The following is a 27800-nucleotide window of genomic DNA, read 5'->3' as shown; positions in this document are numbered from 1 at the left end:
AAATAATCATGCAACTTACAAATGTTTCCATAAAATAAATATAATAACAGGCAACTTATATATTGTTCAATGCACCAGCTAAATATAATAATAAGGTAACGTATATATTGTTCAATGCACTTGCTAAATATAATTATAAGACAACTTACAAATTATTTCACACACTAAACATTAAGTAAATATATGTACAGAAAAATTAAACAATATAAAGAATATTTATTACCAAATAGTTATAAAAGGTAATAATGAGATACGTATATTAATTAAGCATAACTATGATACATATTAAAACCAAGACATAATAATGGGATGTCATACATGTCAGCTTAACTCCTGTCGATGTAGATAGTAAATGTTGACACCCTGATTGTTCTGGATCATCAGCACACATTAACAAGTCAACATCCCTGTAATAATTCACTACATGTATACATTATTGAGACAGATATTTAAGCATTTTGTTCTTATAAAGTAAATACTAACATATAAGTACTTATTGATGATGTTCATATCATGCATGTACTACAGTCTGTATTATATAAGACACAGTGTTCATAAACTAGTATATATCCACTATGGGAAATATCATCAATGTATACATTTCGTTAAAAAAAAATACAACACGTTATATATCTAATGCGTCCGAAGCTCTTTCCTAGATTCACCTTTATCTTGAACGCTCAAAGACGATAAATTCGGAAGCCAAAGATGTTAAGATTCGAAACAACTGACGAGCTATATAATCAAAAATAGTTATCAAAGGTACCAGGATTCTAATTTAAAACGCCAGACGCGCGTTTCGTCTACAGTGACGCTCAGATAAAAAAAGTTGTAAAGCCAAACAAATCTGAAAAGCATTGAGGACCCAAAAGATACCTTAATTAAAAGATCCTTTAAAGGCAAATTTTGCATGAGTAAGTTGAAGGCTTAGTTTCTGTATAATCTCCAATTTATAAACGGGTATATTTCTAAAGAAATATGTAGACATCTAGAGTTTTCTTATTCTTAAAAACAAATATTGTAAGCAAATAGATTTATCCATTTATATATTTTACAAACAATGTTCATGTCATGTGAACAATTAGGCAGAGTGTATTTTTTGATTGAGGGTCATGCGTTCCCTTATTAAGGTTGATCACTATTCTATTATTTTTCATGGTATAATGTTACTGTTTCTCATACCTCGGAGTATCCACGCATTCAGCAAATATTCCTTTTGCTTGAAATTTAGCTCTCAAATCAATAATTGAATCACTGAAGCAGGTTTCTCTGAAACAGATGTACGACATTAATGTCAGAGAACTGCCTAAATGGGACATTTTTTTCTCTCACATAGTTACAGTGAATTGTTGAACACAGAAAACTTTTGACTATAATAAGACCTATTACTTAAAATTTTATAAGAATGTGTGCTTCGTTGAAATCTCTTAACCAACCCATTTGTGGCATTCGTTGTGTTTTTGTTGTTGTTGTAATCTCCCCATCTCAATTCTCTATTTCATAGTTGGCTCTCCATCTTAAATACTGCATGTTTATGGACAGTGACATAATATTCATGAAATTAGTTATTGATGAAAGGTTGATATCACAAAATATGCGTCATTTCCGTCTGCGTACGTCGCTTTGTCTTAACAAGAATCTTTTTTCAATTAGTTTTTGTTTGTATTACTTAGCATGTTTTGCCCGCGTCACACTGTCCCGATTTTTACGCCGATGGCAACACGATAATGGAAATTTTCAAAATCGGGACTGATCGTATCCAGATCGGGCTATTCGTAGTGCCATCTTTAACCATCGTAGAACCATCGGCCACTTTTTCTAGGCTTCGGGGACAACTTCGGGAAGGGTTCTAAATTTTTTAACATGTTAAAAAATCCCCGAAGGTGCGTCCGATGTTGAGGGTTCGTATTGAGTTCGTATCACCATCCTCACCATCGTAATGTCACCGGGAATGCATCTTTGCACATCGTATTGCATTCGTGTTTCCATCGTTTCCATCGGGCAGTTTTGACATTACGATGTCTACACGAATGAATCACGAAGATACCCGAAGGTCTTACGATGGCAACACGACTTCGTGAAGACGTCGTAATCCCGTCGTGTTGCCATCGAATAAAAGTACGAAGGCGACAAGTTGGAACTACGACGATAATAAATCCAGCTAAATGTAAGTTAATTTTCGCGCTAAAATACATTTAAAGTGCCATGCGCGATATGCACTGGTCAGTCTAATACGACAATTAAGAAAGACGTTCACAAAACATGGAGCTCATATCATATGATTCTATGAGAACAAGAAAGGCAACAGCGTTGTTTCTATTAATTCAAATGCAAAGAGCAGCTATTACAGGCTCAGGATTTACTTTTACAAGTAAAATATTATTTTTTGTCAATTTTTTATATCAAGTAACATAATGAAAATCATAAACGCGCCTCGTACACCAACACTGCGGGTACACGTATATAGGGAAACCAACTTTTTCTTCATTATTCTGATTTTTTATGTATCGTCTGAGTTGTTGTCACACGAATGTTTACTCCATTTTGTTTTCTATATGTCATATTTTGCCGCATTTGTTGCTTTCCCCACATCCTTCCTTTTGTCTATATTATTATGATATTCTCCTGGAAAGAGCTCTTTTTGAATAAAAGGGATCAACGAACCCATTACCTTAACTTTAAGATAGATCAGTAAACAAGGGCATAATTATGGGTGATTATTCAGACTAGTGCACTCATTTTACAGTTCAAACAAGGCAATGCCGAGCGTGGCATCCCCTCGTATGTAACATATTGGGGACAAAAATGGACACTATATTTGTATATGACACATGCAGAAAATGGTAAATTGAATATGCATATTTGATACATAAACTATTTTTTTAGAAATCAACCAAAACATTCAGTAACTGGATATACCTTTAATATTGTCTTTAGAACCAGCAGGTAAAAAAATGAGCAACCAATTTCGTGTGTATTATGCTATTTCAAGGAGAAAAAAACAAGTCAATCTGCATGACCTTGACCTTTGGCCTTGAACGTAAAAAATGTCAGATCATTACAAGGAGGAACAATATACCAAATGTGGTTAAAATCTTTTGAAGCATATTGGTTTTAGAGTGTCCACAAGGGTGATATTGCCTTGTATTACAACTGCCACTGTGACCTTGACCTTTGAACTTTAAAGTCAATAGCGCTTAAGATATTCTTAACGAGTAACACCATACCAAGTTTTGAGCATTTTGGTTCTAGAGTGTCCATAACAACTTTATCTACACGTAACTTACATGTAGTAGGCGAGGGGATAATAAACTAAGTTTTATACGAATTAGACAAAAAGATCGATTTCCCGCCATGCATGGCAGACTTGCACAAAAACGATATGTTGTCGAAATTCTGTTCGTATCTTTTAGACATCGTATGGCCATCGCGACATCATCGTAATCCATCGTGTAGCCTTCGTAATCCATCGTGTAGCCTTCGTGATCCATCGTGAAGGTTTCGGCTGAGATATGAAGCTTTAATACCCGCCTTCGGTTAACCTTCGTATGTCCATCTTTTGCTATCGTATATAATTTCGGCACCATCGTATAGACTTCGTTATTCATCGTACTTACTTCGGTAACTTTTTGGTATTTTAACGAGATCGGGACCAACTTCGTACGAACTTACAATTTTCGCATTCGGGTGTCCATCGTATATAAAAATCGGGACAGTGTGACGCAACTTCGAACGAACTTACAATTTTCGCATTCGGGTGGACATCCGAATGCGAAAATTGTAAGTTCGTACGAAGTTGGTCCCGATCTCGTTAAAATACAAAAAAGTTACCGAAGCAAGTACGATGAATAACGAAGTCTATACGATGGTGCCGAAATTATATACGATAGCAAAAGATGGACATACGAAGGTTAACCGAAGGCGGGTATTAAAGCTTCATATCTCAGCCGAAACCTACACGATGGATCACGAAGGCTACACGATGGATTACGAAGGCTACACGATGGATTACGATGATGGCGCGATGGCCATACGATGTCTAAAAGATACGAACAGAATTTCGTCAACATATCGTTTCTGTACAAGTCTGCCATGCATGGCGGGAAATCGATCTTTTTGTCTAATTCGTATAAAACTTAGTTTATTATCGCCTCGCCTACTACATGTAAGTTACGTGAAGATAAAATTGTTATGGACACTCTAGAACCAAAATGCTCAAAACTTGGTATGGTGTTACTCGTTAAGAATATCTTAAGCGCTATTGACTTTAAAGTTCAAAGGTCAAGGTCACAGTGGCAGTTGTAATACAAGGCAATATCACCCTTGTGGACACTCTAAAACCAATATGCTAAAAAAGATTTTAACCACATTTGGTAAATTGTTCCTCCTTGTAATGATCTGACATTTTTTACGTTCAAAGCCAAAGGTCAAGGTCATGCAGATTGACTTGTTTTTTCTCCTTGAAATAGCATAATACACAGGAAATTGGTTGCTCATTTTTTTTCCTGCTGGTTCTAAAGACAATATTAAATGTATTTCCAGTTACTGAATGTTTTGGTTGATTTCTAAAAAAATAGTTTATGTATCAAATATGCATATTCAATTTACCATGTTCTGCATGTGTCATATACAAATTTAGTGTCCATTTTTGTCCCCAATATGTTACATACGAGGGGATGCCACGCTCGGCATTGCCTTGTTTGAACTGTAAAATGAGTGCACTAGTCTGAATAATCACCCATAATTATGCCCATGTTTACTAATCTATCTTAAAGGTAAGGTAATGGGTTCGTTGATCCCTTTTATTAAAAAAGAGCTCTTTCCAGGAGAATATCATAATAATATAGACAAAAGGAAGGATGTGGGGAAAGCAACAAATGCGGTAAAATATGACATATAGAAAACAAAATGGAGTAAACATTCGTGTGACAACAACTCAGACGATACATAAAAAATCAGAATAATGAAGAAAAAGTTGGTTTCCCTATATACGTGTACCTGCAGTATTGGTGTACGAGGCGCGTTTATGATTTTCATTATATTACTTGATATAAAAAATTGACAAAAAATAATATTTTACTTGTAAAAGTAAATCCTGAGCCTGTAATAGCTGCTCTTTGCATTTGAATTAATAGAAACAACGCTGTCGTCTTTCTTGTTCTCATAGAATCATATGATATGAGCTCCATGTTTTGTGAAAGTCTTTCTTAACTGTCGTATTAGACTGACCAGTGCATATCGCGCGTGGCACTTTAAATGTATTTTAGCGCGAAGACTAACTTACATTTAGCTGGATTTAATATCGTCGTAGTTCCATCTTGTCGCCTTCGTACTTTTATTCGATGGCAACACGACGGGATTATGAGGTCTTCACGAAGTCGTGTTGCCATCGTAAGACCTTCGGGTATCTTCGTGATTCATTCGTGTAGACATCGTAATGTCAAAACTGCCCGATGGAAACGATGGAAACACGAATGCAATACGATGTGCAAAGATGCATTCCCGGTGACATTACGATAGTGAGGATGGTGATACGAACTCAATACGAACCCTCAACATCGGACGCACCTTCGGGGATTTTTTAACATGTTAAAAAATTTAGAACCCTTCCAGAAGTTGTCCCCGAAGCCTAGAAAAAGTGGCCGATGGTTCTACGATGGTTAAAGATGGCACTACGAATAGCCCGATCTGGATACGATCAGTCCCGATTTTGAAAATTTCCATTATCGTGTTTCCATCGGCGTAAAAATCGGGACAGTGTGACGCGGGCATAAGAAAAAACAACTAAAGTGATGGTTTTCTTACTCATAGATTTGGTCTTTCAAATCTTAGATTTTAAACTGCGATGATTAGAAAACATATTATGTTAAACCGTCTTTTTTCAATGAAAAGTTTTTGAACAATGGCGTCATGATCATAAGTGATGTATTTGTGCATTCTCAACTTGTGAATCAATGGTTACAACCAAACTATATCCAAGTAAATAATCCATTTCATTTTCTACTAGGTTCTTACAGTAATGAGTCTGCCTTAATAATATTTCATTCATTTCAAAAGAATCAGTACTTCCAGGAATGGATCCCCTTAAGTTCTTATCCCATTCCTTTCCCACAAATAGGTACTTACAGGGTCGGATGACCGCACCAAACTAAATAATTCATTTTCCTACCTGTCAAGCAGTATTTCAAGTAATTAATCCCCCTAAAGAAAATAATCTTTTCATTTTCTACAAATCAGTCTTACAGTAATGAAGCCCCTAAAGTAAATAATTAATTCTTTCCTTACAAAGAAGTACTAACATTAATCGATCCCCCTGAAGTAAATAATTAATTCTTTCCTTACAAAGAAGTACTAACATTAATCGATCCCCCTGAAGTAAATAATTTATTCCGTTCTTCAAAGCAGACGTACTTACAGTATTGGATCACTCAAATAATGCACCATAAGTATTGTTGCTTTCTTCACTTTTGTTGCATTAATATTTGGTAGTTCTTTTGTAGTAAAGTACCTAAATTGCAAACATATGTCAGTTATACAACGGTATAAAAAAATGTATACTATAAAACTAGCTAAAGTCCTTTCCGTCGATTTTGTGAAACATTGGTAGCCGACACTGATGATCAGACTTCCGATTTCAAGTTCGTAATTTGTGATTGATATCAAAAATATCAAAGCAACATTTCTACTTCAATTGGATGACTTTAAAATATCGACTTTGAATATACGTTTATATAGCGGAAACAAAGGTGTTCAGTTTTCTTACAAAGGATTCAGATGATTTTCATTTTATATCCTCAGCCCATATTTGTTTTCACAGAAAGGTATTCTAAAAAGATTGTTAATGTTAAAACGATAAATTTGATGTAAGTTTTCATTCATGAGTTGTAGACGAATTTAAGCAATATAACTTTGGTGGTAAATTTCGATTTTTCAACCCCTTTTTTTTGTGCTATTGTTTGAATTTTTGAGTCGATATGTTTGATATAAACTACAAATAATGGACTCCAATTTGGAAGTTCGATTTTCAGTGGCAGCGAACAAAAGTTACAAAAATCCTCAGAAAGTTTTTTTTTTGTAATTTCCGTTAATGTGAATTTTTAGTAAAAATGACAGAAACAATGTAATTAAATATAATTTAGTGGATGTCCCTCTGGTATTTTTCTCCTCTCTTTTTTGAATTTTTGCATTGATAGAAATATTTGTTTTAAATTTCAGTACAGTACCGTCATTATGACTTTAAAATTCACGTTTGAATCTTCTGTGTTTATGCTATACATTAAGAACCAAGTCAGGAGTTGGGTATTTTTGTTATTTAACTTTTTAATAGTTTTGGTTTCAACAACAAAATTCAAAACAAATTAAGGGTTTTTTACGGAAGCCGATTAGGGCAATTAAAAAAGAATATGTCGTAATTACGACATAGCATGTCGTGCTAATTACGACATAGCATATCGTTATAATGACATCTGTGGCCCCGTTAAAGTCCACAATTCCTCTAAAGTCCACAACACCGCTAAAATCCACAACGCCGTTAAAGTCCACAAACTTTCCAGCTTAAGTCCACAAGAAAACGCCGTTAAAGTCCACAATAAAAAGTTCCGCTAAAGTCCACACAAAAGCACCGTTAAAGTCCAAAAAAAATTTTAATTGATAAAAAAATCAATTCTTTTTTTTTATTACTTCCGATAGTAAAGATCTAATAAAAAGCATGGACTTTTGTTCTTGGAAAGTATTTCTTATCAGCTTGAATTGTATTTTTTAATAAATGAAAAGATTACAGTATCTGATTTTGATACCAATAAATTTGATCTTTGAATTGCGATTTTCTATCTAACAAACAGACAACATTTCTAAAAAGTTATCTAGCTATGGTGCGCTTTTTGTATTCTTTAATAAACAATTGTACATCCACAAGAAACTCCAACAATGCGTTCTTTTTATGTATTTGCTGGAGACACTGACATATCTTAAAGCTATATTTGACATTGAAATTTCCTTTGCAAATATATAAAACATAAGAAAGAAATCCATTCAGTGTCTGTAGGCTCCACAGCAGCCAAAACGGTCCGTAAATCACAAAAATAGACTTTGAACCATAATGTTTTTGTTTGAAATCAACATAATGATACATAATTCCTCACATTCATGCATTTTGTGGAGCTAAGCAGATTTCCATCACTCATTGGTTTGCATGTTTGTTTTGTTTTCTAAAAGGAAAATGTACTTGTAAGTTGTTTCAAAATGCGTTGAAGGTGAATTGAATAAATTATACGCGGATGCAGTTCTGTATTGTGTATTACCCATGGTGAGTACAAGTATAAAAAAAACATTTCAACAAAATTAATGCTACATGTATATATATATATATATGTTCCAGACAAAATGAGTACGCGCACGGTCCGGACCGTATAAGTAAACTCGAACGTATGCTCGGACCGTTTGAGTATACTCGTACGGTCTAGGTACGAGCTCGACCATATATGTGTATTTTGACCATATGGGGTGATTTGTCAAATTTATCAATAGTCAAAAAATTAAATAAAAAGCTTAACTGAATACAAAAGTGACGCTACATTGTAACTTTATCAGTTAAGATGACATTGAGTTCAAATGCTCACTGAAATTGAAATTATTGGAAGTACATACATGTATAATGTTGGAAGATACGTATTTAGAATATCCAGAACTTTACTATAAAAACCGTCAAGCCAGATGGATTTGTCACCTACAATTTGTTGTTTTATATATATATATATCTATACATCATTGTATCATGAAAATTATAAAAAAATATTTAGGGACTATTTCATGCAGGATTTTAATCAAAATTGGTACCAATGGAAGCAGAATTCGCATAGGTTTATTTGTTTTTTTTTAAGTAATATAATTATTTTGAAGCGTTAATTATCAATTTCTGATGATTTTTTTGTAAATATATTTATTTTGAAGCATTAGTTATCAATTTCTGATGATATAACACAAAGTTTATATTTTATCCCAAAATTTGATTTGTATCAGGGGAAAAACAAAAATAACCGAAGAAAATTATGACTTAATTAAAGAAATATATATTCAGACAATTTTGTGTCTTTCAACAAATGGTATATGAAAATCCAACTTTAAATACCGTCATATGTAGTTTTTAATATTTTTTTTAATGATTTTTACATTCACTGACCGATTTATTTGTGTGTTGAGAAATCCAGTACTAATAAAAAATATATGTATATGAGCATTGGAGGTGTTGATATAGGATAAAGGCAATAGTAACATTCATCTTACATTGAGCCCGAACACCAACAATTGTGGAACTATCATAATATAATCATTATGATTGATAACATTTACGTCACATCAAAGTTCACGGTATCGCATTCAGAGTTAATTTCCTTTCTTCATTCTCTTTTAAAGATACTTTTTTAGTATTTTGAAAAGCCTACATGAAAGTCTAGTATGAAGATTTGAGCTGAAACTTTTACAAATTATAAACTTTTAAGGAAAGTTTCCGTTCTAATACAATTTTATTGGTAATATTATAACAAGAAATTGATTGATAATCGTGTACTGTATCTTGGTTTGCTTTCCCTTAGCCTCTCGACACACGAACTACATGCGTGAGAGCTGATGTAGGGATCTTTACATGTTGTGGGGAAAACTAGCTGTGACAATGCCTATGATGGTGCATGGCATTTCTGCCGTTATAGAGGCAGGCCGGGATCGTCTGACACCTAGAATATCAAGAAACTCGCTATTGATATTATAGCGGCTTGATCAGTTTATATACTAAGTTCTGAATGTCCTAGTAACCCTTAACTGACCGTAACACACAAAAGAAGTTATGGTTAATGAGTTATGGACAAAATGTATAAATGTATAATACACAAATACAGTTGCTGACGTAGGTTGACCGTTGTCCGAACGTTGAAGATGTTTTATTAACCTTTGCTAGACATATTAATCGAAGGTCCATTTTGCCACAGGTGAAGTTTTATTGTACTGACAAGTTCAATAGTTTATAAAAGTGCTTATTTGACATATTTCAAATATCCTACGCTTTGAAATTTATAGAACAGTTAAACAATAACTTCATATAAAATTGTTTACAGAGTAGAACTTCATACATTAACTAATAAACTATATGAAATAAAATAAACTGCATTTTTCTATTACAATAGTTACCGTAGAACATATTTAGCGTTTTGTGAGTTCATACATATTAATCTTTGAGTAATTTTGCATGTGATTTAAACACTCTCCCAAGTTAAACAACTATTGTATGCATTTTTTTTTATCGAAAACAAATGCATAGTACACAGTACACAGTACGGAATAAGTAAACAGTCAATATAAAAATAAGGAGATGTGGTATAATTGCCAATGGGACAACTCTCAACCAAAAGTCAGATGAAGTGAGTGTAAGGAATTAGATAACAATTTATTGTATCAAATAAGGGAGTGCGGGACAATAAAAAAGTAGTAAGGATTGGAGTCGAACGCATTTGCCTCGAGCGGGGTTCATCGAATTTACAACCTCAGTGTTGACATCCTAGTGATTACTGTAGATATACTTCTTAGATCGCTCCGCAAACCAGACCTCGGAAATTATTTAACTGATAATGAAAAAAAGATATGTGTATAATTGCCGATGAGGCAATTTCGTCTATACCAGAGAATTTATAACTATTTTAGTTCACCGTACGTCCCTTAATAATGAGCAAATTCGATACTTCACAGTAAGGGACGACATCAAAAGATCGATGTAGGATAAAAAAAAAAAAAAAAAACTTAAATTAAATAGTTTAGGGGTGGGTTAAAATTCTGCAAGTTTTGTTTATGCAAAATCGATTTTACACATATATCCCTATATTGGTCAATCATTAAGAGCGGGGGTAGGGGGTGGGGGGTCAGTGAAAAAACTATGTGAATTGAGTTTTTTTTTATCCTACATTGAACTTTTGATGTCGAAATAAAAAAAAAATTAAAAAAAGGTTAAACAATTCAACCGAGAAAAGTAACGGTCTAATATATTTACATAACATTAAACGGGAAAATAATATAATATACAGAAACAAATGACAGCCAACGAGTTACATGTTCCGGACTTGGGACAGGTACATACAGAATGTGGCGAAGTTAAACACATTGCTGGCGCCAAACCCTTCCCTAACCTGAAACAGTATTACATAATAGTACAACACATACACTTTTGTGCCAAAGTTTGCGTAAATTCATTATACATGTAAGTCAAAAACTAAACTATATTCTATTTACTGATATTAATGTTATACAAGTACATTGTACATATACGATGCAAGTAATATTAAAGTTTCCTCTTTGGTCTCCGGTAGAGTGGTTTAGATATGTATTATATTTATTACTGAATTGCTGTCTCATTGAAATGTACTCAAATCAGGTTTTATTGAAAAAATAATGTTATATTGATAAGAGCAACGCAGTCAACGTAGGTAAATAAAAAATATAATATAAATTCATATTTTATGAATCTCTCCGTAAAATTGATGCGTTTTAAAATCACCCTAACGCAAAAAAAGTTACGTTGCCTATACTATTATAGTGAACACAAAATAGCGATGCTGTGACATTTTGATAGACCAACATGCGATCGCTTTATTTTGACGATTTGTACATTACTTTTTGCTTTATAGTTATATATATCAAAATGTTTCTTTTGCAAAGAAAACAGATATTTGTTTTTAACTCTTTTTGAAGGTTTTTAACTACTTGTCCTTATATAATAGTAGACACCCATGCATTCAACGCATCGGTATCCGATATTAATCGATAAAAATATAATTTAAAGCATAGAATATTTTCTTTTCTTTTTTATTTGGAATTTATCATACTGGCTTCATTATCCGTTCTGAAAATAATAGCACATTACTTGTCGATGTTTTCTATAACCAACACCGAAATTAATAACGTAAAACGTTGGTTAAAAGTTGGTTTTTCTAATGTTATAATTAAGATTTGCGTCAAAATGAATGCCTTTCAAATGTTATAGATTAGGAGGCACGTTTGATTTGTACGCTAGTTACGTCAAAAAATGATTATGAATAAAGAATAATAAGAAGAAAAAATACAGCACTTGAAGAATGCAATAATAATGTAATTATAAGCATGGTGCCTAATGAGGTAATTTTTCACAATGCAGTCTTTTTAAACACAATCCATACAAATACACACAAAAAATGTAGCTTCCTCAAATTTTTAACATTACGTTTAACACCTGCTGAAATTTCCATTGACAAATAAACATTTAAAGTTGAAAAAGACAAGATCTGTTCTTCAAAAACTCCTTTTTAATAAAGAATCATTAAATTAATAATCATAGACAATATGGACATCTTGCATAATTTATTTTACTTATTTTCATTCTAAATATAAACAAAGTAGAAATGATGGCCATTAGGGTAAAAATGTGTTTCTGGTTTATTCTTTGATGAACTATTTAGAATTGACCTGGTTATTTGAGGAAACTATCTGCTAAACAATTATTATATAAGTTGGAGATCACCTTAAATTTGTTGACTTTCATAAATCTTGAACATAAATGTAATCAATTATATAAGATCCATAAAGCAACGGAAATCAACTTTGTATATTTATATGAACGATAATACTTGTAATGTTATAAATTAATAGATCACCCCTAGTTTTTGGTGGGGTTCGTGTCGTTTATTCTTTAGTTTTCTATGTTGTGTCATGTGTACTATTGTTTTTCTGTTTGTCTTTTTCATTTTTAGCCATTGCGTTGTCAGTTTGTTTTAGAATTATGAGTTTGACTGTCACTTTGGTATCTTTCGTCCCTCTTTTAATAACTAATGAATTGTACGAATTTTTTAGAAATGTTTCCAAAATTGGCCATCATCATAATACAAAGATCAAATTTAATTCAATGGAACTAAATCATTTTCATATACTGTACTTATTTTCATTTATCAAACTTGTAAACAAATAACTACTGAGAAGAAAAGTCCATGCTTTGTATTGTACTAACGGGATTAAAAAAAAATTGATGTTTCTATCAATAAAAACGGCGTTTACTTGTGGACTTTAGCGGAGGTTATTTTTTGGACTTTAGCGGAAAGTTTGTGGACTTTAGCGGGGTTGTGGACTTTAGCGGTGATTTGTTGTGGACTTTAGTCTTGTTGTGAACTCTAGAGGAATTGTGGACTTTAACGGTGCCACAACATCACTATGTCGTAATTTCGACATAACATGTCGTTATTACGACATCGCTATGTCGTAATTTGAACATAACATTTGGAAATAACGACATCGCTATATCATTATAACAACATTAGCCTTGTTACTTTGTGAGCATTGAAACATTATGGGAAACAACTTGTTCATCTTTATTTTAAGAACCACTTATCAGATTTGAATCAAACTTGATATACGTCTGCACTATAAGGTCCTATTCAAGTGTTGTAACTTGTAACTTATAGGTACAGATTGGTTAAAACACATGACCGCCAAGGGACTTTGAAAATGTTCAAAGTATTCTTCTCAAGAACACTAAAATGACTGAGTTTAAACTTAGTATAAAAAAACAATGTGTACCTAGAATCCAATTAATGTCTTTAAAAAGAGCTGTTGCGTTTGACATGATCCGAAGTTAAATATGGCCGCTAGTGAGGACAAAGTTTGTATCAAAACCCTATAGTAAACATATTCATTTTCTTTTTGAGAATGATGAACTCTGAATTCAATCAAGCTTGATTGATATTAAAGTTATTTACTCTATATGTCTGCACATGATAGAACTTTATTTCATAATCAATTCAATTGGAACCGTATAAATAGTGAACAATTCAGGCTCATTGGAGCCTCTATTATATTTAGCATGTATGTAGCAAGAAGATGTGTTAAGAACTCGAAGGGTAATGTGTCATAGTCTGTAGTTACCGTTTACTTTTATTTCTATTTATACTACTATTGCCTTTACTATAAGTATCAGTCTCCATATTGTTGGTTGCCGTTCATAAACGACGGACGCCAAGTGATGACAATACATGTAGCTATCCAAAAAATGTTTTAGAGGACACAATTCAGATATGGGTCAAACTGATCATTCTGAAATTTCGGCATAGGTCTATTTTGTCATGAGGAACCCTCGACAGATTTGGGATAAATGTAACGGTTTTCGAGATATTATCAAACTGTGCTTTTAAGGAGTCACGCCTTATGTAAAGGAAACATTCAATACGAAAAAATCAAACTAATTTTGAAAGAATTTTTCACAGTAGTTTCGAAGGAGATTTAAAAATACACTTACGGCAGACGACGACGGACATCAAGCGATAGCAATCGCTCGCATATCACTTCGGGTACTAGACACAACTTCCTTAGGTGATAGGCGAAGGTCAGGGGATTCATTAGGATCCAGTATTTGGAGTCCAAAGTTAAATATAGGCTCCAATGGAAAAAGCTTTGAAAATCTTCTCAATAAGAACTATCTGGCCATATTGGACCAATCTTAGAGAATGGATGATCCTTATATAATGAGGAGTAAATATAAGAAAGAAGATGTGGTATGATTTCAACTCACAACTCTCCACAAGAAACCAAATGACGCAGAAATTGACAATTATAGGTCCCCGTACGGCCTTCAACGATGATCACACCCCATACCGCATAATCAGCTATAAAAGGCCCCGAAATGACAAATGTAATAGCATTCAAAGGAGAAAAACTAACGGCCTACTTTATGTACAAATATAAACGAAAAACAAATATGTAACACATAAACAAACGACAACCACTGAATTAAAGACTTGGGACAGACGCATACATAAAGAATATGGCGGGAGTAAACATGTTAGCAGGATCCAAACCCTCCCCCTAAGTTTGTAGGAATAGTTGTCCTGGGGAACAGTGGATAAAAGAACTTTTGGTACAAAGTTTTAATAAGGCTTCAATGGGGAGGACGCTTGAAGAATCTCATTTAAAACCAACAAAAGCAATGCAGTTATAAAAAAAGTTTCAGTAGTAAATTATGATTCAATTGTGTACAAATGAAGGACAGGGGTCCGTTGGTCTGAGCACTATGAGTCGCAACTTAAAACTTAAAAAGCTTAAAATTCACTTATTAAGAACCTTCAATGGACTTCATAATTTATGTACATGTCAAACATAATTTGAGGCTTCAAGGAGCTTGAATTGCTCTCCTATTCAACTGGGTCTCATTTGACTTGATTATAAAATAAATTTCTAGTATGTGAAAGACTCGAGGTGCAAGTAAATAACTTTAATTAAGCTTGATTGTATATAGTGTTCATTATTCTCTAAAAAAAGAGAAAATTGTTTACGCTACAAACTTTGCCTTTACTGACGACCATTTTGAATTTCCTATCGCTTCAAAAAGTGAAAAGTTAAACACCAAGGTTGTCGTTATTATCACATAGCGGTCAGGAATCTGTAATTCAGTGGTTGTCGTTTGTTGCTGTGTTTCATAGTTTTTCGTTCTGTGTTTGTACATTATTAAAACCGTTTTTTATTCTCGTTTGAATTAAATAGTTAAACATCTGTCATTTTGGGGACTCTCCCTCTGGTATCTTTCGTCCCTCTTTTATAGCTGACTATACGGGGGCTTTTATCATTATTGACGGCATTTTGATGACCTATAGCTGTTAATTTCTGTGTCATTTAGTCTTGTTATGTCGAACTTACGACATAGCGATGTCGAAATTACGACATAATTATTTGTTTTGGAATGGCCCTTATCGGCTTTTGATTTGTCAATATTTTTTGTAAACGAAAACCAATTTTATCAAATTCTTTCTGAAATATAGAAACAACAAGTTGAATCACTTTGTGAGTTTCTTGAATTGTTTGGGATAATTTAATTATTATATTCCCATCAATCTCTTTTTTCATCATCCTTTTTTTCAATGCCAATTCTCTACATCTAAACACTTATGTACCACGTTGTCTTTGTTTCCTAAGGGGCCCTGTACCTCTTAGTCTTTCTTTCTAGCGAAGTCTTGTGTTTTTCTCTTCAGTTTAGATTACCACAAACAAAAGCATGTTAGTAATATTCTGCAGCACATTTAAACATTCAAAATAACGTGAAGACTGGTGTTAAATCTAGTTAAAATTATATAAAGTGGTACATACGAATCGGGCCGAAAAGCTGGCGTTCTGCTTGCATTGATCATGACATGGATATTCCCCTCTGCATGTCTTGCAAACTACAAACAAAACAACAATACATATTTGCGTCAGATAAAGACGTGTTGCAAAAAGTTTGAATAGATCATTTTGAATCTTGCGTTTGATACACATCTTGTATAGTGGTGCTCTTATGTAAATTTGGCAACAGCTGTTAACCTATGTTCAAAGCACATAGATCGATTGAAAAGATACAGATGATTGCAAAAACAAACAACAAGAAAAGCCGAAGGAATTGCAATCAATTCAAACATGAGCAAAACTGGCGCGTCGACAGGGTAAGAATCTTATGCTTTACAAACATTTCCCGAAATAGAAACACAAAATCACCTAATATATCAGTAAATTTACATAGCAGACAACTATTCCTGCTTCTGAAGATATAAGACAGCGACATCTCATTTTTGAGTTAAACACAGACACATCGTTTCAATCAACCAAATCATGTTTGTATGTTTACCTGTGGTGCGCTCCTTACACGGAAGGTGCTTCAACATGGTTATAAGATGTACGACTGTAATCGAAAAACCACTGAGATCGACATTACCAGTTTTACGGTCCAAATAACGAATTGGTTGACAAATACGATATTTCTATGACTTAACGCACTAGTGTCATGTTTTTTTTTTGTTGTTGTCTTATATTTGATAATATGTCTTGCAAGACAAAATCAGTCACTATTGGGATAGCAATACCTTCGAGGACAAACATCAGACAGAAGTTACGTCTACCAATTAGTTATAAAACATAACCAAAGATACCAATCTTTCAACTTAAGTTTGTATCAGCATCATCATTTTAGTTCGATACAAAATAGTTTAAAATCAATTACGTTATTTTTAGCAAGCATTCAGACTCTAATCGTATGTACTCTAATGGATCTTTGGATTTAAATCTGGTCATATCACCTAACAGTATGTAGTGTTACTTTTATAGTAACTATGAAGCAGAATTTTGGAAAATGATGGTTTATACTTCAGTAATTTCGACAGTATTTGATAGCAATACAACGTTTTATATAAGGAAATATATTTGTTGTAATCTTGGTAGATATATCTTACACGTATACATTGTCTTTATTAAACTCTTAAGGTTGTAGAGCTTCATAAATGGTTGAGGTGCTTGTAAATTATTGAAGTAAAACATTGATCTCTAGGTATATGTGTTTGTACTCTTGCGCATGTTCATTACTGTCCTATTTAGGCTTTAGACATTAGTACACATCCTTGTTTGGATAATTCTTTGTAATTATAAAATTTGAGAAAAAAATATTTTCTAATACCTACATTTTGCGAGGCTGCAGACCAAAATACTGTTGCTGCAGTTTGTGAACACTGAGAACTTGTATGAAATCCTGGACAGGTTTCCAAATCTTTCTCAATACCGTCCGATTCTGTTGCATTACCACACCATACCATATTATCCAGTAAATACCCTATGCATAATTTAACATACATGTACAGGTATCAATGTAATGTGAATGTTTATATAATTGTAAAATGTAATATTAGATATTCAAGTAGATAAAATTGTCGTAGTATACTATAGTTAAGTTATGCCTTTGTCTTTTGGATACAACTAAATAATGATGTTGGTTACAACTAAATAATGATGTTGGTTTAAAATGTCTTTCCATGCAAGATTTTTCAAATACAAGTGGAATTTGAAGGGAAAAAAAACAAAACAAAAACGATTGGTTTAAAATTGTATCGTATCGTTCTAAACAGCATTTTGATTCACTTTTATCTGGTATTTTTATTAAACTCAAGGTATTAATGTGATTATTTTTATTCCTGTCACTTTTTTTGTACCTTCTCGACAGTATGATAGTCATGCAATGTAATATAAAGCTAAAGATACAAACTTTACTGTACCACATGTTCATCTTATACAATTATTGTCTCTTTATTGATGCATAATACCAAATGTTTTTAAAATCCAAATTATGATACAAATGGTAAAGATCTGATATAACCGAAAAGGACAAACACTATAGCCAATCACAGTAAAGAATCAGTACCCATTACTTAATTAAGATATATTCCTTAATATGAAATAATTTTAAGAATCTTTTCCACAGTTATTAGTCTCGGGCAGGCAAAAATGAATCGCAGTTAAACCTGTCAGATCGAATATTTTTTCTTACGCCAAACTTTTATACTCCATATTAAGAAGAGACGAGTAGTCCCCAACACTGATAATTCGAACCAATTGAAATTATTGAATATTAATAAGGAAATGTTGCAGGACCGCCAATATTCGACTTTAAGTTTCGTGTCGACTTATCATTGGTTTTAGAAAACGAAGAATCGAATGACGGACTGATATCCAGGTGAGCAAAACAAATTTAATTTACAAGAGATTCAAAATCACTGAATAACAAAATATACAAATGAAAGATTAAAAAAACCCTGAATTTGTGTATTAACAATATGCTCACCTGTTAATGTGTCTGCAATAGTGAAATATCGTCGGCCTTTATTGCTATAGCGCATGACAAGGGAATATACTCCTGACCAAAACATAAACTAAAATAGATCTTCAACGTTATTCAATCCTCTAAATGTTTAAACATAATGTGAACGTTGTGTATTATATGATTATACAAGACTGAATAATATTTTGAATAAACTGCAGTCTAAGACTCTCGATCTTTTTTTAAATCTGCAATAATTTGTATACTATTTGGACATTTTATTTGCTTTCCTGTTTTTCATTACAGTTTATTAAATCAAACCAAAACATCATTGTTGAAGGCTGTACGGTGACCTATAGTTGTTAATTTCTGTGTCATTTTGGTCTATTGTGAAGAGTTGTCTCATTGGCAATCATACCACATCTTCATTTTTTATATATTATTTATATTGTTTCAGGAATAGACTACCCTAGCTGTATTTGGCAAAACTTTTCGGAATTTTGGTCCTCAATGCTCTTCAACTTCGTACTTTATTTGGCCTTTTTACTTTTGTGGATTCGACCGTCACTGGTGAATCTTTTGTAGAAGAAACGCTCGTTTGGCATAAATACAAAATGTAATCCTGGTCTCTTTGGTGAGATTCTTTACACATCTCCAACTTTATAAAATTACATATTCATTTAAATCAATTAAGCATACACGACCAAAACAAATCAAACCATTTTCCCGCTTACCTGTTTAACATAATTTTCATAAATAGGGAAATAAATCAAGCATTTTTTTTTATCCAATGAAAAATACATTACAATGAGTTTCTGAAGTAATGTGCAGCATATACTCTCAATATCAAATGTATCACACTAAAGATTGTAAACAAAGGTAAACAAAACCGAAAGGGATGCATTTAAAAATTATCATGAAACTTAAAACAAAATGGCCTACCTTATTTCCCGGAACAGCATGTTCACTTGCACGTAGAAAATCGTCGTAGCTACTTTGATTGAAATTACATTTCGATTGAAATTCTACTCCTCTGATGAATTTCAGCCACAAATCGTGGCAGTCAATATTCCTGTAAACAATAATAATAATTTTTTTTCATAAAGTTTTATGATTTTTTAAAGTCCTTTACAATTATTTATTTCATATCGGTTGAGAATAAGATTCTCTTATTGGATTAAAAGGGGTCACATGACATTCATTATTCTTCAGTAATAAATTCCATCGGTCATTAACAGAAAAAAACGGACCAGAAACCGGTCGTTAACAAACTTTTACATGATAATGACCGGTGGGCGTGGTTTCCGTCTGATAATGACCGTTGGGGCGTGGTTTCCATCTGATAATGACCGTTGGGGCGTGGTTTCCGTCTGATAATGACCGTTGGGGCGTGACTTCTCTGTTAATGACCGGTGGGTGTGGTTTCTCTTTTTAGGTTAATGTACCTTTTATAAAACATGTTCCTGTTTTAAATATATGATTATATTTAAGTTGTTGAATTGTTTATTATATGTTTTCGTTAATTATAAAACTAGATTAATAAGTATTTATATACTGAGAAATTGCACTTAAATGAATGGCAGTATTACTGCGACTGGTCTTCACTCTTTGCCATAGAAATCGTACAACTACTCGAGTTCGCTGTAGGCATTTTGAATTTATGAGAATTTTCCAAAACATGGTTTCTCAATGAAATACACATAATAGTTCTTGAAAAACTGTAGGGCAGTCCATATATCACGATAATGACCAGTTTTTCAAGAACTATTATATAAGTAATGTCTATAATAATTGTTGAGAATTATAAATTTTCATGTATGGGCCTTATCAGCCCTTCCCCATTGTAGTTGTGAACTTCCCATTGACGAATTATGATTAAAAGATGACAGCAGCAGAAGCAAAAAATGTAACCTTAATACCATTTACAAAATGAGATTGTCCTGTAATCTTTGTAAGCCAGACATTTGCAAATGAATAAGGCAGGATTTCTGTGCATTTTTTGCAGATTAAACTATTTCTGTGATTACACTTACAGTTTCCTTGACCTCGGACAGAAGAGCGTCTATAGACATGTTAAAAAATGGACTTCATTCGTATTTAAGTCATTAATAGACTTTTGTTATATACTTTAATTACCTCAAATATAATGAATCAAATATTAAAACATATCGGCTCGAGTCATTTAAGTTATCAAATTTCATTTTATGTAGTCGTTAACTCCCAACTAATGATGAAAGTTTAAAAGATGCGCGCATTAGAAGAAAAAAAAACGTAACTTTACCTTTTACAAAATGAGATTGTCCCGTAATCAGATTTGTAAGCCAGACATTTGCCAATGAATAAGGTTTCCCATTCTGTATAATTTCTATGCATATTATTACATCCATATGATAATACATATCCAAAAGAACAAATAAGCGTTATAGTAAAATATTTATCCATTACTTAACAAGACGATTGTATGATACTGATTAACGGTTATATTTTGATAACGTCTTAGATCACCAAAATAAACCTGTTATCGAGGTAAGAAAATATACTAAGTAAATCTCAAGGTTTAGTTACAGGTCAACGTAAATGTTTGATTGATAGTATATACAGCCCATGAATGATGTAACCCTCTCATTTACACAGTTCTCCACCCCCATGTAATATACACAATCAAACCATGTACCATCACATTCAGTATGGAAATATGGAATGTGTCAAAGAACTACAACCCGACCAAAGAGCTGAAAACTGCATAAGGCCAACAATTGGTCTTCAATACAGCGAGAAAATCCCGCATCCGAATATATAGCTTCAGAATATATACCAACCAAATAAATAAATAAATATAATTATGTCTCTGTCATATAATCTTTTTATTTTGTATGTATTTACACGACATTTCATGTTGAATTGATTAAAAAAAAAATACTGCAATCATTCTGCATCCCTTCAATTTTATGATTATGTGAGCCTTTCACCAAATATTTGCCGCACGCCAATAACGGTAAATTTGTTGGTGTAATTGGTTTTATGAAATTTTTCAAAATTTATGAAAAATAATTACTGGACTGTCCGTCCGTCCGTATCACACATGTGAACACGAAAAACTTGGTGTTTTTTAAACGATCTTCACCTTAGTTGATGTACATACATATTCAATTTCTAGAGGGTTAATCACATAATGATTATTAAGGGAGTTCGCTTGTCATGTTTTGGAATTTTTGTCAGATTTGCGGAATCCTCTGGTTTTATCTATTTGAATGCCTTAAACAATTTTGCCAATTGACCCCCATTTTTCTTTTTATAAATCTTATACATGTATAATTATAAGCCATCTGTAAAAGTCTTATAAAATTTTAACTATTTTATAATAGTTTTGAGAACTTAAACTAGTCAAATTGAATGATAAAGCTATGAAAAGTCAAGAGAGAATATTTTCCCGCCAAAACTTGCTAATATCTCGAAAACAAGCACATTGACATATATATACGTGTATATATATATATTTTTTCTCTTTTGATTAATTTATTTATCCCCTATCAATATAAACTAGTGTTTTGAAAAGTTAATTATTTTGAAACTGAGAATCGAACTCCCTTATTTTTTTCAACGACGGACTTCTCCGCTTCATGATATATTATTAGAGTTGATGTTTTTCATGATGAATTTTGAAAAAAAAAACAATATAATTGATTTCTCGTTTCTATGTTTCAACATTTACGCAGTGCATTTTTTTTGTACATACCTGCGTGTGGAATTAAATTTATATTTCAAGTTGTTAGCTTATACTATAGAGCTTGTTGACATTGCAAAATCTTTATGGACCCCAAAAAACAACATACCTTGTCCCTTCGTCGTAGTGTCCTTCCCCCGTTCCTGAAAATGACCTTTGGGTTTCTTACAAGGAGTTGATCAATTTTCGTTGATTTCATTTATACACTGTCATTGCTACATTATGTTTTGTTTTCACCGGGTCACAATTTGTTTCTCTATATCCAAATTCCGGTACATAGTTTGGTTTTGTACCTGTTTCAATTTTTTTCGTACTTAAGATCATTTTTTTTTTATCTCATCTATGTTCACACATATTAAGGGAGGTTTTGGAGCTAGAAGCTCAACTTCTAAAAAGATGAAATGTGACTTAAAGTACATCGTTTTCTTTATAATAAATTAAAATATACATGTCATTTGGACTCTGTAGGAAAGTTGTATCATTGTCAATGAAAGGAAAAAATCAATAATGATCTCACTTTTTTATTTTGTGAGACGACCCCTCAAATTTTACCTGTCGTAGTCGTTCTCAACTGTAGGTGTAGAGAGTTGTTGAAAAGGTCTAGTAGTAGACCTTTTCAACATCTCTCGACACCTACAGTTGAGAACGACTACGACAGGTAAAATGTGAAGGGTCGTCTCAAAAATAAAAATAAATGAAATCATTATTGATTTTACTACTTTCATTGACAATGATACAACTTTCCTACCTAGTCCAAATAACATGATTTTTTTATAGTTTATCTTTTGATATGTTGACGTTCTAGCTGTCCTGGTGGAATTTGGAAAATGAAAAGAACAAAGCATGCCTAATTGTAGTTAAAATTCAATTAAACAATGTATTATGTCCGTTGACAAAGGCGGCACATGTTTCCAAAGTGTCTGTTAGTTTTGGCCTTTGGTGCCTCCATAATGTACTCAATACTTTGTATATTTTTAATTCACCAATTTGGTGTTCCACTCGAATTATTCTGTATTCACCAATCACGCTATTAAATTTGCTTTTTTTTTTAAATGTTATGGCTTACGACTAATTTGAGGTGTTGTAAAGGGTGTAACTAAAGGATGACGATTTGGATAAACTTTGTCTCTAAGGAGAACACAGTCCTCCGGGAAATGCATTTCTCCTTATTTTGATCCAAAACATCCCTTCTGTATGGTCATGGATGAGATAAAAAAAAAAAATATAAAGTACGAAAAAAAAGAACTGAAAAAGGTACAAAACTTTGTTCCGCAAATTGGATATAGAGAAACACATTCTGACCCGGTGAAAATAAAACAAAATACAGCAATGACAGTGTATCAACTTTTTGTAAGAATCCAAAAGGTCATTTTCAGGAACAGGGGAAGCACACTATGACGAAGGGACAAGGTATGTTGTTTTCGGGACATCAGCCGTTGGTCTCCAAGCCCCTGCTTAGCACTGACCATATTGATTTTGCAATGTCAACGAGCTTTATAGTGTTAACTAACAACTTGAAATATAAATTCCATATACGCATGTATGTAAAAAAAAAATATGTACTGCTTAGATGTTGTAACATTAAAACGAGAATTCAATTATATTTTTTTTTCTTCAAAATTCATCATGAAAACATCAACTCTAATAAAATATCTTGAGGCGGAGAAGTCCGCCGTTGATAAAAAAAATCAAAATAGATGTGATATTTTCCTTAAACCTTCAAAATCTATATGTGATTATCCATCCAGAAATTGAATATGTACATCAACTAAGGTGAAGACCGGTTGAAAAATGCCAATTTGGTCGTGTTCACAAGTGTTGTACGGACATACGGACAGTCCAGTATTTACTTCTTTTTTTTATAAATTTTGGAAAATTTCATCAAAGCTTTAAATTTTACACCAACAAATTAATCGTTATTAACTTGCGGCAAATATTTGGTAAAAGACTCACATAATCATAAAATTGAAGAGAAGCGGACCAGGATGCAGAATGGTTGCTGTACGTATTTGTTTTAATCAATTCAACATGAAATGTCGTGTAAATACATACAAAATAAGAAAACTTTATGACAGATACATATATTTATTTATCTATTTGGTTGACATGTATTATGAAGCTATATAGTCAAGACAGTATATAACCGCGGCGGGCGCCAATCCAATATGTAACGTATTGATAATCATGAAGGTTTTTGTCTTTGAGACGACCCATCCATTTTACCTGTAAACTGTAGGTGTCATTAGTCGGTGTCGAGAGATGTTGAAAAGGTCTAGTAATAGACATTTGCGGAAACTAGGTCTATACCTATGATTACACTTAGACTTACGATTAAAGTTGACGAAAAACAAGGGGTCCTCTCAAAATAAAAAAAAAAATCCCAATTGAGATACATAGTAAAATAAAAAAATAATATTTTCATCATGTAAAGTCTTTTTGACGACACACAAATGCAGAAACGTATGGTCACAACAAATGTGAATCCAGGGAAAAGCATATAATGCGTGAAATACACTTATAATTTATTCATTTTCCGTATTAATAGTTTAAATCGCTTTAAAAAATCAAGCGGTATATTGTAAAAAGGTGTCGTTCGTCTTTTATACGATAACACTTTTGTATCTACAAACAAATGCTTCCTAAACGACTTAAACAGCGAATGTTTGTTTTAACAAAAACGTTCAAATCTTGCCAAATAATATAAACGGTATTTTTATACTGTTTTTGACGTGTTTTTGACGTAGTAAATAACGCGTTGGCGATTTTTTTTTAAATATCAGCTTATAATTTATTCCTAATGAAATATGAAAATATCTCGTTATAAATGATGTGTTATGTGTTTGATTAAGATTCGGATCCACTTAATATTCGTGTGCATTCAAATATCTATACAAGCAAAGAGCATTTAAGTCAAGAATGAAGTAACATAATTTTATGTGATAACAAATTACTAATTTATCATGTTTATATTTAAAGAAATATAAAAAAAAATCATCGTTTAAGAAAAATCTTGAATTGCATGGGTTCACATACATCCGTGTACTTTAAAAAAACAACTTGGATGCTTTGATTTGCAATAAATCTAAAATTGGGTTCACAGCTAGCATCCGTGTACTTTAAAAGACAACTTACGTGCTTTGACTTGCAATAAATCTAAATTTGGGTTCACAGACATCCGCGTACTTTAAAAGACAACTTGGGTGCTTTAAGAATATTTAAACGAAATTCTTGGGGATCTATACTTTGAAATGCTTGATATATGTTTAATGCAACTCAAGTTACTTTTTTTTTTTTTTTTTTTTTTTTTTAAAGAAAACGATGAAAAGGGGCATTTAGAACCCATAAATCAGGGGGGAAAAAGACCCCACCGTGGACAAAATTAAAACGACGAAAATACAAATAAAAGTCCACAAAAACTCCGCAAAGAAACATATTGTTCATTTCTCGATGACGATAAAAAAAAAATCAACTGATTTTGACGAATCATGATATATGTTTTCCAATTATTATAACGGTAACGTTTTAAATTAAATGATTGACACCTCTGACAAATAAGGATAATTTGACAAACCACAATAAGGCATTTCAACCATCTTGAAAGATTTCAAGGATCATTTATTACAACACGGGCTCGTAAATGTAAAGAAGAATATACTATATATATATATATATATATATATACGTCTGAGTCAGTGACAACCCTACAACAGATGTATCCATCGGATCGCCATCAATGATGGTGATACATGGCTGTGTACATAATGTATATACAACTCGTCTAAACATCAACCCAACAATGTTAGATCTGTAAATTTGCCTTCGCAAATTTTTGGTTCTTCCCTCGCCGGGATTCGAACCCATGCTTCTGTGATATCGTGACACCAAATCGCCTGCACTGCAGCCGTCCCGCTAGACCACACGACCACCTGGGCTCTCAAAAAAAGAGCTTTCGGTGGCCATATGTTACCTTTCCACGTCAGTTTTAATCTAGCGGCGTACTACAGTACATGATATATAAGGCATGAAGATGTTATTGTTACAGATCAGCTAAATTATCTATAGTAAAGGATCCTACAAATTAATGTAAGATACAGTCACAGAAAATAATTATATTCATAAGTACGTCTGAGTCAGTGACAACCCTACAACAGATGTATCCATCGGATCGCCATCAATGATGGTGATACATGGCTGTGTACATAATGTATATACAACTCGTCTAAACATCAACCCAACAATGTTAGATCTGTAAATTTGCCTTCGCAAATTTTTGGTTCTTCCCTCGCCGGGATTCGAACCCATGCTTCTGTGATATCGTGACACCAAATCGCCTGCACTGCAGCCGTCCCGCTAGACCACACGACCACCTGGGCTCTCAAAAAAAGAGCTTTCGGTGGCCATATGTTACCTTTCCACGTCAGTTTTAATCTAGCGGCGTACTACAGTACATGATATATAAGGCATGAAGATGTTATTGTTACAGATCAGCTAAATTATCTATAGTAAAGGATCCTACAAATTAATGTAAGATACAGTCACAGAAAATAATTATATTCATAAGTACGTCTGAGTCAGTGACAACCCTACAACAGATGTATCCATCGGATCGCCATCAATGATGGTGATACATGGCTGTGTACATAATGTATATACAACTCGTCTAAACATCAACCCAACAATGTTAGATCTGTAAATTTGCCTTCGCAAATTTTTGGTTCTTCCCTCGCCGGGATTCGAACCCATGCTTCTGTGATATCGTGACACCAAATCGCCTGCACTGCAGCCGTCCCGCTAGACCACACGACCACCTGGGCTCTCAAAAAAAGAGCTTTCGGTGGCCATATGTTACCTTTCCACGTCAGTTTTAATCTAGCGGCGTACTACAGTACATGATATATAAGGCATGAAGATGTTATTGTTACAGATCAGCTAAATTATCTATAGTAAAGGATCCTACAAATTAATGTAAGATACAGTCACAGAAAATAATTATATTCATAAGTACGTCTGAGTCAGTGACAACCCTACAACAGATGTATCCATCGGATCGCCATCAATGATGGTGATACATGGCTGTGTACATAATGTATATACAACTCGTCTAAACATCAACCCAACAATGTTAGATCTGTAAATTTGCCTTCGCAAATTTTTGGTTCTTCCCTCGCCGGGATTCGAACCCATGCTTCTGTGATATCGTGACACCAAATCGCCTGCACTGCAGCCGTCCCGCTAGACCACACGACCACCTGGGCTCTCAAAAAAAGAGCTTTCGGTGGCCATATGTTACCTTTCCACGTCAGTTTTAATCTAGCGGCGGAAGAACCAAAAATTTGCGAAGGCAAATTTACAGATCTAACATTGTTGGGTTGATGTTTAGACGAGTTGTATATACATTATGTACACAGCCATGTATCACCATCATTGATGGCGATCCGATGGATACATCTGTTGTAGGGTTGTCAC

The 27800-nt window shown here is 33.2% G+C and overlaps 1 protein-coding gene across 2 annotated transcripts; it reads right to left on the bottom strand.

Annotated features, from left to right (window-relative positions):
• Positions 1 to 201: 201 nt before the first annotated feature.
• LOC139517181 (ADP-ribosyl cyclase/cyclic ADP-ribose hydrolase-like) lies at positions 202 to 21147 on the bottom strand. Of its 2 annotated transcripts, XM_071307902.1 has the most exons (8): positions 20892 to 21145; positions 19553 to 19682; positions 18635 to 18722; positions 17481 to 17629; positions 16141 to 16214; positions 6416 to 6508; positions 1183 to 1269; positions 202 to 407 (listed from the first exon to the last, which is right to left on the bottom strand). In XM_071307902.1, exons 1-8 carry the CDS (start codon positions 21050 to 21052, stop codon positions 260 to 262), a joined length of 930 nt encoding a protein of 309 aa, XP_071164003.1. In that variant the 5' UTR covers positions 21053 to 21145; the 3' UTR covers positions 202 to 259. The 2 variants fall into 2 exon arrangements, with proteins under 2 accessions (XP_071164003.1, XP_071164004.1); XM_071307903.1 differs by lacking the exon at positions 1183 to 1269 and having other exon boundaries at positions 20892 to 21147.
• Positions 21148 to 27800: the final 6653 nt, after the last annotated feature.

This window comes from Mytilus edulis, chromosome 3, assembly GCF_963676685.1.
Source record: "Mytilus edulis chromosome 3, xbMytEdul2.2, whole genome shotgun sequence".
Classification (NCBI taxonomy): domain Eukaryota; kingdom Metazoa; phylum Mollusca; class Bivalvia; order Mytilida; family Mytilidae; genus Mytilus; species Mytilus edulis.
This window is presented reverse-complemented; position numbering and strand designations above follow the sequence as displayed.